The 16,262-nt window shown below is 41.5% G+C and overlaps 1 protein-coding gene across 2 annotated transcripts; it reads right to left on the reverse strand.

Moving 5' to 3' along the window:
- Window positions 1–8,685: 8,685 nt before the first annotated feature.
- On the reverse strand, window positions 8,686–13,778 carry LOC9266903 (uncharacterized membrane protein At1g16860). Of its 2 annotated transcripts, XM_015786314.3 has the most exons (4): window positions 12,971–13,775; window positions 10,289–10,414; window positions 9,945–10,150; window positions 8,721–9,286 (listed from the first exon to the last, which is right to left on the reverse strand). In XM_015786314.3, exons 1-4 carry the CDS (start codon window positions 13,631–13,633, stop codon window positions 9,094–9,096), a joined length of 1,188 nt encoding a protein of 395 aa, XP_015641800.1. In that variant the 5' UTR covers window positions 13,634–13,775; the 3' UTR covers window positions 8,721–9,093. The 2 variants fall into 2 exon arrangements, with proteins under 2 accessions (XP_025881761.1, XP_015641800.1); XM_026025976.2 differs by lacking the exon at window positions 10,289–10,414 and having other exon boundaries at window positions 8,686–9,286; window positions 12,971–13,778.
- Between the last annotated feature and the right edge of the window lie 2,484 nt (window positions 13,779–16,262).

The raw sequence follows: 16,262 nt of genomic DNA on the forward strand, positions 1-16,262 counted from the left end.
GGAGGATGAGGGAGGCGAAGCGGACTTGCGCGAGGAGGGGGCAAGCCGGGCCGACGGCCCAAAGAGAAGGGAGGAGGGGAAAAGGAGGGCGGCCGGGCCCGAGAGGGAGAGAAAGGAGGGGTTGGGCCGAAAGGGGCCCAAAGAGAGGAGGGAGGTTTTTATTTGTTTTCTTTTTATTTTAATTGATGCAATGATCTTTGTGTTATTAAAACTATTTCTCGAGCTCCGAAAATTCACGGAAAATTCCGGAGAGTACATTAGGGCACAAAGAATATTACAAAATATTCCCGGCCATTGATTTTTAAGGGAAAATTTCAAATTCTCCCATTATTTTACTTGATTAAATTGATTTAACTTTTATTTAATTTCTAGAAAATGCATTTATTTAATGATTTTTTTAATCCCGAACGAAAATCGGGGCGTTACACCCACGCAGCAGCTTGCTTGACACCTGTGATGGGATATTATCGAGAAATTATTTTATCACTTAAGGACATTTTCTCTCGTTTGATTAAAAACTATCTAAATAGCTATAAAAAGAATTCTAAAAAAATACACTCATATAACATATCTATACAACTCTATAAAATCTTAAGTCTAAACTTAACTCATACGTCAAGATATAAAATAGTTAAATTCAACATATGATAGTAGCATACTGTTTACATCTGAATTTATTATTTTTGTTTATCGATGTATAGGTCAAATTTGAATTTGATTTTCTAAGGATCAATGGATATCACTGAACTCTACTACTTCATAACTATTTATCTCAAATTTGAAAAAAAATGAAAAAAAAATACATGAGGGAACATCCTCGGATTAGTATCCACTCCCGATATTATCCAGCCCACTGAAATCACGCGTTGTCAAAACGCGAGTCGCTCCACCGATCCCCGACTGCCCGTCCCACAAGGCCACCACGACTCCCTTCCCTGGGCGCCTTGGAGTTCACGAAAACACGCTGTGTTCGTTTCAGCCGGTTCCCCCGTACACACGTAAAACAAAAAGATCCATTAACATGTGATTAATTAAATATTTACTATTTTTTAAAAAAATAGAAAAATATGATTTTTTTATAGAAACTTTCGTATAGAAAACTTTTTTGAAAAACGCTTCGCTTAGAAGTTTGAAAAGCGTACGTGCGAAAAATAAGAGTAGGGAGTTGGGAAGTGGAACCAGCTTGAGCCTGCAGTCAGTCTCGAACACGGCAGCTAACCGCGAGACCAGACTGCGTGTTGCGTGCGGCTGCTTTGAGTCGGCAAAAGCTGTGGCGTGACTGCTGCGCCGGTTGTGCCCATCAATTAGAGCAAGGTCAATAACACAGCCAACTGTTGGCTTAAAAAAAATAGCCATGTCATTTATAATAAACGTTGCAGCTAATGTCTATACAATAGAAAATACTATAACAAAAATATTTTATTTTTTTATGGGATCCACCATCTCCCTATGTCTCTTCCTCTCTCTCCTCCCTCTCTCTCCTTCCTCTCACCTCTTCTCTTTTGATGCAGAAGAGGACGCAGTGAACAACGATGATGGCAGCTGCGGCGGTGGACAGCAGATGCGGTGGAAGAGGACGACAGCAGCCTGCGGTGGACAAGCTGCGGTGGAAGAACACGCCGGCAGCGTCCGCAGTGGATGAGGGCCACGGCCGAGGCGGACATAGGCGGCCGGGGTGGACGAGGAACGCAGCGGTGGCGGAAGAGAGTGATGGTGACGGCAAGGGACTAGGCGGCAGCGGCCACGGATGATGTAGGCGACGGCGACAGCGACGACGGCTATGGCAGACGAGGGCGGTGACCCGTAGCGCGATGAAGACGACGGCCATGGCGGACGAGGGCACAGTGGCGGCGGCGGAAGAGGGTGATGGCAACAGCAAGGGACTAGGCAGCGGCGGCTACGGAGGATGTAGGTGATGACGACGGCAATGACGGCTATGGCGGGCGAGGACGGAGACTCGGAGTGTGAAGAAGACGACGGCCATGGTGGACGAGGGCGCGGCGGCGGCGACAAAGGATGAGGGTGGAGTTTGTCGGCAGCCATGCGGACGAGGGCAGCAGAGGTGGCGACAGACGAGGACAGCGACCCAGTGGAGTGCTACGGCGGCCATGGCGGAGTAGGCCGGTGGCAGCGGTAGTGACGGACGAGGGCAGCGACTCAATGGAGTGCGACGGGCGGCTGGCGGCGGCGGCGGCGACGACGACGAACGAGGTTGGCCGCGCGCGGCGGTGATGACGGACGAGGGCGGTGACTTGGTGGAGCACGAGACAATGATGGCAATATAATGGAGAGCGATGGCAACGGTGGTGGACGACGCGGATGGTGAACCCGTCTCTGCTGGTGGGCCCCGTGACCTCAGGCCGAGCGTATAGCCTGGCGGCTAATTAGTTGCCCGCTTCTCCTCTCTGTCTTCCCCTCTCTCCTCCAGCTCATAAAAAAATGGACCATCTACCACCCACAATTGTACCTGCTCTTAGTCGTTCGTTGCCTATCCATGCGCAATTGGCCGTCAAATTGAGTAATTAGTGCATGACTATGAACCAGTATATTCTCTCATGGTTTTACCACCTTAACAAACAGAGCTCGTTCAGCACTATATAAATCAATCAGGTAACAAACAAAGCTCGTTCAGTACTATAAATCAATCTGGGATAACAAACAAAGCTCGTTCAGTACTATAAATCAATCTGGTGAGTGTGGATAGACAGTCGGATTGGGCATGACAGTTTGCAAAACAAGCCAAGCACACTATGAGATATTTGTGGGAACCGATTCACATTTTATGATTGTTGACAACACCTATTGAAATATACAAAATACTGTCCCATCTACCTATGATTATGGAGGAGAAAAAGGTTTATAGGTTTACATGTAAAGTTAGACCACTGGATCGAATAGTCCCATCTTATATATCAGAAGGACTGCATACTTGTACTAACGCGCAATAATTTTTTTTGAGCTACTTCCCTGATATATTATTGGATATCAATAGCTCCAAAAATAATATAAATGGTTTTGTAACGTCCTTCTTTGTATAGCGTGTTTATGTTAATAACTATCATATTCTATATATATGAGATGATTTCGCATATTAATACATAAATTTTAATAAAACCAGAACATTTTCATTCGCATTATTCGTTGAGTTCTTAATACCCAATAATACAACATGACTTCTATAGCTTAGCCAAACTCAGTTCATTTAAATGCTCACTTTCTACTATGCAAAATTCTAAAACATGAAGCCTGAACTATAATCTTTGTTCCATAATGTAAATGCTTTAGTTTGGTCCTAACTCCTAAGTTAAACTTCATAATTTAGCTTAAACCAAATTTATTGAAAAGTACATCAACGCCAAAAACATCAAATAAGTTCATAAATCCACCATGAAATATATTTTGCTGGTGCATTTATTTCTTTTTAGATGCTAATGTATTTCTTTATAAACTTATCTATGTTAGAGAAGTTTAATTTAAGATGACATTAAATCACACTTATTTTATGAAACAGTAACCAACCGTTGTTTATAAAACAGGAGATATTTAACCATTTGCCACATTTAGATGTGGTAATTAATTTTTTGCCACTGGACCCACATGTTATAGACACATGTGAACCCACGTGTCATTGAGATAGGGGTGGTAAATAATTATTTGTCAAATCTAAAAGTGGCAAATAGTTAAAAGCCCCATAAAACAGTGCCTCACATAGTGTTCCCAGTCCCCACCTCCGGTCCACGTTTTCCTGTCTTTCCCCCTTTTCTCACTCTTTATGGTAAAAAAAAGTTATTTACCGTCCCGTGTCACTCATAAAATATTGTACCATCCCATACCAAGTTACCAACTACTCCTGTTACGTCTAAAAAAACAGGAGTAGTACGCACTAAAAAAACTACATCTGTATACACGTCTAGGCAAGCTCTATGAGGGTCATGAGATGAAATAAAAAAAACATGCACTAAAGCAGAAGCAACATAAGCATCACGTAAAGAAAATAAATTAGTATGAAGCTTATTAGTTGCTATTATCCAAAAAATACATTTGCTAGTAGCATGCGGTCGAAAAATCAATTGATAAGACAAAAGGTATAACTCATCAACCTATCAAACCATGCTGTCTTCTATGGTTTAACCTAGAGTGTATTTACGGTACTCTCTATTACTAGCATAAACTGATCAAGACCTTCACTATCATTCTTCATCCAACGATTTATATCTAATTATTGTAACCATTGAAATAATGATAGTAGAAAATATCGTATTCTTAGGGAATATTTTTTATTTTTTAATCTTTTAATTTTTAATTTTAAAAATAAACCCATCTAAAATTTATTTTCAAGATTTGAACCTTTTGATCATGCCAACCATGCTGGCGTGGCAAAATAATATTGTCAGGCCGCTCCCATTGGCATGACAAGTTATTTGGCCACGCTCGCTAGCATGGTAGGACAAAACTATCACGCCCGCTGCAGGTGGCGTGCTAGTGTTGTTTTGTCACGCTAGATGGGCTGGCGTGGCCAAAAGATTCAGATTTTGAAAATATGTTTTGAAATGGTTTAGTTTTAAAATTAAAAATTAAAAAGGTTCAGAAAATAAAAAAAATTCTTAGACATGGCGTGTACGGGAATTTGAATTTGGAGATTTAAGATGGAGACATGCAGACCCATCATTAATTTAACCTTCAGCTTATAACTATAAGCGAAAATTTGAATTTTAAATCTCAATTTTAAGTTGATTCTGAGTATTTTGTTCATTTTTCAGAGCTTGCTTAAAAGTTTTACCATGAATTATTTTTAATCATTAATAAAGTCATTTCGCTTGTAATAAGTATAAAGGAAACGATATTGCTGGTTTTGGAGCCGATTCCTACTGCTAGGTACGACCAACCTTCTGGTTTCTTGTCTTGTTTAATTTTATTATTTGCTCTCTAAACTGACAATTCTGCCATATATTGTGCTGAAACATGCATATATTGTGCTGAAAGCGAAGACGAAGTACCCCTTGTTGCCCCTTGTCTCTGGACTCTGGTTTCTCCTTCTAGACCAAGGCCGAGTTTAGTTCCAAACTTTTTTTTCAAATTTCTAACTTTTTTATCACATTAAAACTTTTCTACACACACAAACTTTTAACTTTTTCGTCACATCGTTTCAATTTCAACCAAACTTTTATTTTTGGCATGAACTGAACACATCCCAAAGTAGAGAGCCCTGTTTCAAGGCGCAGCCAACTGTTGCAGATCCACTTTCACCACGCCGTGGCCTGTCTGTCCCCCATGCTACAACTACAATTGCACATTGGCGCGCAAATGCCACGCATACCATGCAGCATCAGTGAGGAATTGGCAAGACAAAAAAGGCAAACGGCATGACTCAACACAGTATCAGGCTCGTTGCCTTCATGCTTTACCAGCTTTAACATAGACCGTGCTTTGCTATATTAAGTGGACTGTCAATCAAACGAAGCGTAGGAACCATCATACCAAGAAAAATTAGTACAAGTTCATAAATGCACGAGAAACAATAGCTTTATGGAAGCTAGTGAGTTTGAAATATTTGAGGAAACCAATTTAATGATCGCAAAGATTTATGTAGTTAGATATTGTAATAACGACAGCGCAGTCGTTATATATTACGGATGGTTCCCGCGTTAATGATATTTGTGTTTTTTCCATATCACCAATATTATTATTTCCATACATGATTGTCCCTGTAAATCGATTGTTTGATATTATGGATATGTTAGATATATTTTTTATATAATTTGTAATATATTATAGCACCAATAAAGTTGTTTTGTGTTTAATAAAAATAAACATTATAAATAAATGGTATATATTTGCTAACGTGTATTGTGGTATATATATAGGTTCTCAAATTAAATTCCCACATGTTCTAAAAAATAAATTCCAAGACATTTTACTTTTCTCTAACCAGCATTTGTAGGTTGGTAGAACCCATAGAAAAAAAAGTATTTAACTTAGATATCCTACCCGATCAATCGCCCGAATGGGGTGCACAGAATGGTGCTGCGAGAGGAATCACATGGCCGGTGTACATGTGGTGGCTTTTACTATCCGCCTTCCCTCTACAGCTCTGCGATGATTTGCCTACTCTGCTCAGGCGCCATTGAGCAAAACCAATTGCTAATACGGTTTGGCAGTTAAAAGAAGAAAGACAGACACCATTGAGCAAAACCAATTGAGTTAAAAGAAGAAAGAAAGCACGGTTCCTTACAATATCATACTCATTTATTGCTTTGTATGCATCATGCCAAACGAGTGACCTCTCGCTGATTGATCAGCACTATAAATTAAACAACATGGTTGCTGAGATGAATAGAATATGGTAATGCAATGATGGTAGAGGAAAAAAAGTGAGATGTTTGAGCAAAGCAACATATATGTTTACTTACTTTACCCATCGCAAAATCTAACTAAAAATAATGGTGATGGTGTAGGAACCAGGTTTTGATGAATGAATTTTATATTTGCTTTTATAAACAGGATGTGCTCCCGCGTTACCGACTCAGACATAATCCATAAATAACACCATTAGTATCCATAAACGACCTAACAAACAAATAAAAGATCATAGAATCTATTGTGCATAATGTGACAGAATTTGTACCAGATATGAGAATTCAAATAAAAGTTTTGCACAATAGAAGGAATTGTCACCTATCCTTATAACTAATCAAGTATCACTCGAAGATGTTGATGTGACTTTTTTCCATGATTTCCATAATCCGTTCGCGGTCTATTAGACAATTAATAAATCAATTCCTTACACTCCACAACATTAATATCCATCCTGCCACAACATTAGAGGAGAATATCCATCCTGGGGGAGAATATCCATCTAACATAAGTAGATGATGGACACATTAGGATGAAATCTTTTTATTAAATCTGTTCTCGGATACAATTACCCAAACGTCTCAGGTCTCACCCCACCCCTACACGTTTATATGAAAGAAGATAAATCTATCTATACTTTGTTTTGGATATGCCCACGAGACCACAAGAAACATATCTCCTATAGATTTGTTTTACAGCACTCTTCCATGATCTAACCGTGATCAACGAATGACTCGTCGAAACTCCTACCAAAACCCAATAGTTGAGAAAAAGACGAGGAGGAAAAGTACATAGTGTCGCTCATACATTGTATGTTGTTGCCTCGTTAAAAACCTTATGTCTAAAACAATAATTCCATGCTCTCAAGGAAAATTTTTAGGCATTCAGCTTCGGATATCCTGCATAATCAATCACATACAGATAAGTTAGCTAACTATGACCTGCAGGATGACGACACTTACACTCGGTGCCATCTCTTTGTCAACAAAGTCACATGTAGAGTAAGAGCACGTCAGGCGACCATCTGTCATTATAAAAGTTAGTCGATATAGCAAAACGACGACTAACCTTCTTGATCGCTTCAGTCATTGATCACCCAAGACACACCGGATGACGACACAGGAACACACGATATTTGTTAACGAAGTTCAGCCAAAGCCTACATCTCCGAGGCTTTGATTATGGGCGCTCCTCCCCAATCAATATATCTCCTAGCCACTACAAATCAATGGCCACGCGGCCATCATCTCCCTGCGTGTCTACGCTACATTGTAGTCGCCATGGTCACCACCTCCTCTCCATTTAAGAGAGATGTCGAGTTACAGAGTCCAACTCTAACTCCACCCCCTACCACCTATTACAACCCCAAGTCTAACTATAACCAAAATAGAACTAGTATATTCAACACCTATTCTAACATCTGTGTTGGATAGTATATGGTAATATCTGCAGATAGTAGTATCGAGGTTAAACTCAACTTCATTTGTGAGATATAAAATTGAGAAACATAAAAAAAAAAGAAAACAACAACAGGAATAGTGTTATTAATTAATTTCATACTTCATTAATGAAGTTGAGTTTAGTCGTGAAATAGTTTCGTATGGTTATTTATTTACATATTACCTACATGTATGATTTTTTTTGAGATTTTTTAGAACTTATAAAAAAGTTTTACCCAAGATGTGATTTTTACCAAATACTTTTTCCAGCTTATCATTGTCTATAAAACTATTAAGCCTGTAATGATATGTAGTAGCCAACTAGAATGCATTACAACAGCAGGGCAGTGAAATGAATGCAGAGAAAACTCCAAGAGAAGTTTGGTGGGCTATTCTGTTATTACTAGTATTATTTTGCAGTTTTTTTAGACATTTCATTACTCATGATCCGAGATATCATCTGGAATATCAACCAGTACTAGTTCAGACTGAGCCAGGCAAACAGTCCCAAGCTGAGCTAACACATGAGCTACTCTGTTACATTCTAGGCATAAGTCTAACCTGAATATTGACAAAATTTGTTACCAACAGTTGTTCAAGGGCCAAGCCACCGCGAATGAAGAGATCGTAGTCTGTAGATATTACTACTTGTTTAACCATTGCCGCATCAGTTTCCAGGGAAACTCTCCCAATTCCCAGGTGTGCCGCTGCTAGAGAATTTTGTAGGGTACTAGAGGTACCAATGGGATTGACAGGAACATATATTTCTCGAACAGTAAAATTTTGTAATCTTTGTTGGTGTTTTTGCAACATTTATAACATGTTCACTGTTTTTCAAATGGTACGGAAACCCTCTTCCATCTCCAAACATAAACAGGAAGCTTTCTATATGAAATTAAGTCTAATCGGATAGTGAAATATGCTCAATTGTTACATGACTTCTGAGTATGCTACTCAAAAGTAAACCTTTGTATGGAATATCTGCAATTCTTGTGTCCCTCCTCACTAAGTTATCAAATAAAATCATGTTTCAAATTGTCCTACTGGCAACTGGCAAGCCTGTAAGTGTCAATTTAATTTACACAACTGTAACTAAAATTCGAGGTACTAAAACATCCTCATTCACTACAGTCTACAATAAACCTCTGAAAAACGAATAAGAGTATATAGCACAACCACACAAGATCCAAATCACATTGTGAACCGAAATGCAAAGTGGGTTGTTGGAGCCATGGGAGTCCAGTTTTTTGCATGCGATTTGTGCAAAGCAGCAGAGGAATATTTGTATGTTCAGAGTTCGTCAGACCATATAAACTTCATCATCTGGGTCTTCGTCTCCTACAAGTATGAGACCCTCGACGTGGACTGGAAACATACACCTCGTGAACTGGCAGCCGGTGGTTACCACGCCGGACGGCGCGTCGACGATGTCGTAGGCGTGGTGCTTCTTCAGGACTCCAATCACACTAGCAGTGTCCCCTTCCCTGATGAACCTGAAGAATTTGTTGTGATCCCCAATGAAAAAATTGTGTGATGCAAATGTCAATGCAAGTTTGCGGGCACAGCTTTTTTGTGATCTGAACTTTACATGCAGCACAGGAATAGTGTTATGCGGATGAAATCTCACGACCTTAGTCAGTAATTTACCGTTGAGTTATATATAATATGGAATAGTATCAGTTGTTTTCAAACATAGAGATAATCTGTTAACACCGGAGATGAATGGCATGTTGAGATTTGTATGCTCAGATATTTAAGGAAATCAAACAAACAAATTCTTGATAGAATATAGAAATACCTCTAACCACCGCCGTTGATAGACCCCTTATGATTTTTTTCTTCGTTTTTTCAGTTCCAACCGTAACTATCATGTATTTTAACCACGACCGTTCGAGTCACCTATGATTCTTCTCTTTTTTTTCAGTTCAAACCGTCACTATCATATATTTTATATCCTGATGTTGATTACAATGATTTAATTTACGTTTGAGGTATTTTTCAATTTTCAAAAACTACATACTGTAAATAAAACCTTACTATGGTGTAGAATTTTATTTGAAAATTTCAAAAATTCAACCTATAAAATAGGTTTATGATGTTCAAATTGACGGGTTTTTTTCATTGTCATTCTCTAAAGCATCAGCACCTTACCCTTCTTTGACATGCACAGTGCCATCACACGATAAATCATTGCTTGCCATCCAGCTTTTGAGGTTCCTTGATGCTCCCTTCCTCTCGCCATCTAAGCTGTCCGTCTTCTGCTTAATCATCCAGGTGATCTTGCCACCCTCGCCAGCTCTCACGTAGAACCTCTTTCCAGTGTTCCTGTCAGAGATGTAGAAATTCGCCGTCCGTGTCTGCAAATTGCAAGTAAAATCAATGAGAAACCTCAGTGCATCACCGCCATATACATACACTATTCACAACCCTACCCAAAACCATTTCTAAAACTGATGAACTGACAGAAAATCATGCAGAACTCTGCTAGCTCTAACCTCAGAGTGTGTCTGTTGCCACCGGAAGCAGCATCCACGGCGCTCATACAGCTGCACAGACGTGAAGATGCACCGGGCTGCGTCGTGGAAGCGTGCCCCGAGAGGTTGGTGGCCGCAGGTGACTTGCTGCGTGATATAGTCATGTTTTAGCTTAAACTTTTAAGTAAGCCATATATATATGAACAATGCAACTAAATAGTCTTCATTACAAATTCGTAGTAGACCATGCCAACAAGTTTCAACATTCCATCAATAAAGATCCAGACTAATTTCAGCAATAAGCTTATATGCACACATGCTGTTTTTTTATCTATTTATTTTAGTTTTTTATTTATTTTGCAAAACAGGGTGGAACGGTGGTAAGATGTCTAAGGCAAACTTGGTGAAGCAAAAGTGGTTTTGTACCATGCTTTCCACAAGGAATCCATTGACCACAGCGCATGGAAGTTTAAGCCATTTTGACATTGGTTGACATTCACGCATAACCAAATGCAAGGAAAAATTTGGACCTGTGGATTAACCTAACAGAAGGCGCAGCAAACAGAAAATAACGGGGCCAAAAGGCATGACTCGTTACACTATCAGAACTTCCATGGTATACCAGCTTAACATGTCCCAGCATGAGCTCTCTCTTATTATGTTATTCAGCACTATAAATTAATTGATCCAGTCATCGAGAATTCGTATAGGCATCAGGACATGTATGGTTTGGGAGCAACAACAGGGAGATGCATTTTATGGTTTCTGTGGAGTAGCGGGGAGGAAATAAAGAAATATTGGTTTGGGAGAAATAGCGGTTAGAAAATAAAAAGATAAGATATTTGAGTAAACCAATTTATACTCTCACATATTTGCTATGTTAAGAGATGTGGAGGAGAACGCTGGTGATGATATAGTAAGAGTTTTACATGTGAAAATTAGAATTTGGCTGGTATTGATACAGTAAGAGTTTTACATGTGAAAAATAAAATTTGTTTCAGCTGGTACTACTCTCAAGATTGAGAGGTGTGGAAGTTCATATATTATATATTAGAAAGATCAGGAAATATATGTATAGGTGGTTACTTCTTTTCTTACATAATTTGATTTTCTGTATTCTTCCAAAATCGAAAACAAATATATATGCATATATAGACCTATAATAAAATGAATATGAAACGGTAATATAATGGAAATGAATTTTATGGCCCACCAGTTCCAAACATGATAAAGTGATCTCCGAGATGTCAGTGGCCACAAGTGATTTCTCCGTGATAGTCATCTTTCAGCTTAAACTTTTAAGTACACTAGACGAACAATGCAAATTTTAAATGACTAAATGAGTAATATTCGTTACACGTTCGTTGGAGAGCATACCAACAAGTCTCGAGATGACATATCAACAAAAACATGCCGAGTAGTTTCACCAATATGTACACATGCAGTGGTAGTCTTTTCAATCTTCCCCCTACAAATTAATTTCGTAAGAAAAAACTCTCCACAAGTCTATTTTCTTTTCAACTCTCCCCCATGTCTAGTTTTTAGTCATTTTCGTCGTGCTCCTTAGCGATTTTTCACATTCTATAGACCTCCAGCATGGTGGGGGAAATTGCACCTATGTTCTCTCTTATTGGACATGAGATTTAATACACCTTATCTAACATTATGTGGTAATCATCGTGTTTTATCGCTGTATATTAGATGAAATTAAAGCATAGAAAATCGAAAGCAAAAAGGAATAGTATCTTTGGTGGCAAGGGACAACTTACCTTAACCACAATGAAGGCCCACAGGGCACGAGAAAATGCCAAAACTAGATAGAGGTGGAAAGTTGAAAGAGAAAATGAACTTGTGGGAGTGTTACGTATTGCGGTGAGAAGGGGATTGGAAAGACCACTGACTTGTTGGGGTTATTTGGATTCTTCCTGTTTTATTTGTTTGTTGTTGCTTGCAGAGCAATACTTCCTCTAGTTCTATAATTTTTGATGTTTTGGATATGGTTGAAGTCAAACTTTATAACTTTGATTATCAATAATTTTTAAAATATTTAGTTTAAAGGTATCAGAACAACATATATAGATTCGTCTTACAAAGTACTATAATAAAAATAAAAAATATATTTATTTATTGTATATATTATAGTAGAAAGCAAATAGTCAAAAGATATATTTTGGTGACCGTATCATTGTTCAAAATATCAAGAATTATAGAATTGAAAATAGTAGTAGTAATAAGATAGATAGCAAAGCAAACTTAGGTGAAGCAAAAGTGGTTTGGTACCATGCCTTCCACAAGGAAGCCATTGACCACAGCGCATGGGAGTTTAAAGCCATTTTGACATTGGTTGACATCCTCTGACGCATAACCAAATGCAAGCAACAATTTGGGCCTGTGGATTAAGCTAAGCCGAATGCAAGCAACACAGCATACCGGCGACTTCAGCAACGCCCGCAAACGCCGCATCAGCTTCCAAATTATTTAATTTAATTTGCAACGGCAAACGTTTCCCAATACGAAAATAATTAACACGACCATGCGGTTCTTCTAAAAAATAATGCGGTTTTTTTCGATATGGATGGACACTGACAGAGAGATGTTGCATTCGGAACGATAGAATTGCTGCAAGCTGAACAGTTAATTTGATTTGATTTGATTTGATTTTGATGAGAAGATGAGTAGTAGATGCATGGCAAGGTTGCTCACCCCGGTGATCTTGACGAGCTCGCCGATGGGCATGTCGCTCTGGTCGAACACCGTGTCGGGCAGCCGCCGGAAGAACCTCTCCGCCTCGGCGTCGCGCCGGCGCACGTTCCACGCGAACGCCGCCGCGACGGCGGCCACCGCGCCGCCCGCCGCCGAGAGCACCTCCCACCGGTGCCACGCCACGAGGAAGAACGCCCCGGCGCCGAGCCCCGCCGTGGCGGCCACGCTCGCCGCCACGTAGCACGCGACCGACACGCCCAGCCTCGCCCGCCCGCGCGCCGCCTCCGGCGCCGCCGCGGCCTCCTCCCGCCTCCGGCTCGACTTCCTCCACGACCCCGCCGGCGACTGCTGCGTCTGCGGCGGCGGCGGCGGCGGCGACGGCCCGACGAGCAGCCCCGAGTGCGAGAGCTGCGACAGCGGGCCGGACGCCGGCGACGGCAGCAACGGCAGGGGCCTCGGCAGCGGCCCCGAGCTCCGCCGCGACGACGCCGGCGACACCCCCGCGCCGCCGATGTCGAACATCCGCCCCAGCTCCCCCGACCTCGACACGTCCCCGCCGGTGTACGGCGGCGTCGCCACCGACCCCGACGACAGCTGCCGCCGCTCCTTCCCCCTGTCCGGCGCCGGCCCGGACACGTACATCCCACTCCCAATCTTGTGCATCGCCGATCCCAACACGATCAAGAATTCAAGAAGAAGAAGAAGAAGAAGAGGAATCGTAAGCAGCAGCGAGAGGAAGAAGACGAAGCAGAGGAAGAGGAGTAGTGCTGCTTTAGCTCGCAACGTGATGTCGTGATCAACTTATCAAGAACAGAGTAGGATGCACTGCACTGTTTAGTGTTAATCGAAGTTTATTCTGCGCGTTTGTTTGCTTAATCCCGAATTAATTCGAGGCCGGCTTGACTGGAAACGATCACTAATACAAAAAATTACAAACTATTTAAATGTATTTAGTACAAAGATTAGCTTGAGGTTTTAGTGGCTTTCTCTGCACTTGATTAGGGGAAGCGTGCAGCTAATCGGGTCGTGGCAGAGTAATACCGACGGAAGTGGCGGTAACTCTGAGGAGGCCACTGCTTCCCGCGCTTTTCGCCGGGCCATACGTGTACGTGGCACGATACGTAAAAGGGAAGGCACTATACGTTTAAATTTAAATTCAAAAATCTCGGCTTTAGTCGCCGTCATGTGGGGGCCCTATAGGTATCGATGCTTTTCCTCTTCGAGCATTTGCCGGCACAAAGAACTCAAATTCTTCTCTAACCTTTGACGTCCCATCTGATCTCGGATTATTAAACAAAATAACTAATCCAACTCGATATAGTACCAAACAACACTATATTTAGGTGAATTTTTTTCCTTACCATTATCAGTTTAATTATCACGTGTTTCTCTGATTAATACTAGTTGCTTGTGGAGTGTTTGAGTTGCAGGTACAATTTGAAAAAAATATATAAAACTAATCACGGTTTCAATGAACCCCGTGACGATATTGGGTCGGCTTCTCGATTTCCATGGGACAGCGATTTGTAAGCACTCGCACAATCTCACGCATTTAAATTAAATCGAAGTACTACTACTCACATATTCGGCACAAGTGGAGTACACACGGGATAATGACACCATTAGCAGCAAAGAGGATAATTAACCGGGAGTGATTAAATTAGCAGGCACGGGGATAATGATCGCGTCGGGGCGACGTGGCGCCGCCAGGTAAGCCCGCGGAGTGACACGTGGCAGGCTCCCCCGCCGTCCGAGTTGGCCACGCGGAGGGGGGAAGCGGCTGCCGACACACCGAGCTGGTGGGGGAGATGGGGAGGATACGTGGACGTCAGGGATGGGTCGGGAGGGCGTGATGGACGGCTGGGATTTGATGGGGTGTGGGTGCGGGACCCACCGGGGGTGTGGGATGTGGTGGGCCCGGGGCAAATGGGAATGTGAGCCTTGTGACGGCCTCGTGACGTGTCGTCGTTTTCGGGAGTCACAGGTGACCTGAAGGGGAAGTGGGGCCCGCTTTTTTGGTTCGTGCTGCCGCGAAGCCGACTGTCAAAAGCGAGATTAGCGAACAATGACGTCTGGATAAAGGAGATTAGTGACAGTGGCTCAGGTGCAGATAACAGAGTCATCTTTTACGCCCCTCGAATATTATCCCAGAAATTTTGTCTTGATCCTAAGATTTGGTGACAAGATTTATGTGATTTCTCTGCGACTGGAAGAGTCTCGTGTACACCATCCGTTTCAAAAATAAATATATCAATCCTAACTACGAATCTGGATATATGTGTGTTTAGATTCGTAGACAGAGTTTGTCTTTTTTTTCTTTACATTTATGATTCGATGGAGTATATATGTTCCATTCTTTTGAATTGATGGTTGTCAGGGGGTAAAAACGGTTACATAAATTTCCAACCGACACTCAATTTCAATTTCTACTAACCAATGAAACGGTAACTGATAAAACGAAAATGAAAATGGTATAGGAAACAAATAAACAGGGAAACGATTTTGATGTTATATCAACCATCCAAGATGACTTTATCTAGTACAGGATGAGCGATGGGGAGCGATGGAGTACAGTGCCGCCCTAACCTACAACACGTTCTTTGATACTCCTTGCCATACGCCAAGTTCTTTTCGCACAGCGCTAGTCTCACGAAGTGCAAGTTTTTCCTCTGGCTTGCACTTCAGCGGCGGTGTTGGTCGTTGGATAGCCGATCAAATGTGCAGCCGCGAAATGGACAGTCACACCATGTACCCTATGTGTGCGTAGGAGCTAGAAACGTGTCACCATATCTTTGTAGAGTGCATCCTCATGCGATAAAGTTGGCACAAGTTGCTACCAAAATTGGGTTGGTCTCCCTCTCACCCTGCCGACAAACTTCACTTCAAGTTTAGTGGGAGTCTTCTCACCGGCAACTGCAAGATCACAGTAGGAAGGGGGGTTCGATTTCCTCGCCCTCATTGTTACCTAGCCCCTGTGGCTAAAGAGAAACACTTGCATCTTCGAGGGGATTCTTTTCACGATGGAGACAATGGGTAATCTCATCGAGCTAGGAGGGAAGCTATGGGTTACAGTGATGTCTAATCTCCTAGGAGTTCTTCTTGGCACTTAGACTTATACTCTTTCTCCTTTTTCCTTCTTATTTTCAGGAGTCCAGTTGTCTTTCCTAGTTAGTCTAGTGTACCTTCCCTCCCCCCTCTAACCTCCCATGACCTACTTTAGTAGGTCGAGTTATAAAATATCTTTTTCACTGCTAAAATTCGTTAGTAGGTTCGCGTAGAGGATCTCGGAGTA

Source organism: Oryza sativa, chromosome 6, assembly GCF_034140825.1.
Source record: "Oryza sativa Japonica Group chromosome 6, ASM3414082v1".
Classification (NCBI taxonomy): Eukaryota; Viridiplantae; Streptophyta; class Magnoliopsida; order Poales; family Poaceae; genus Oryza; species Oryza sativa.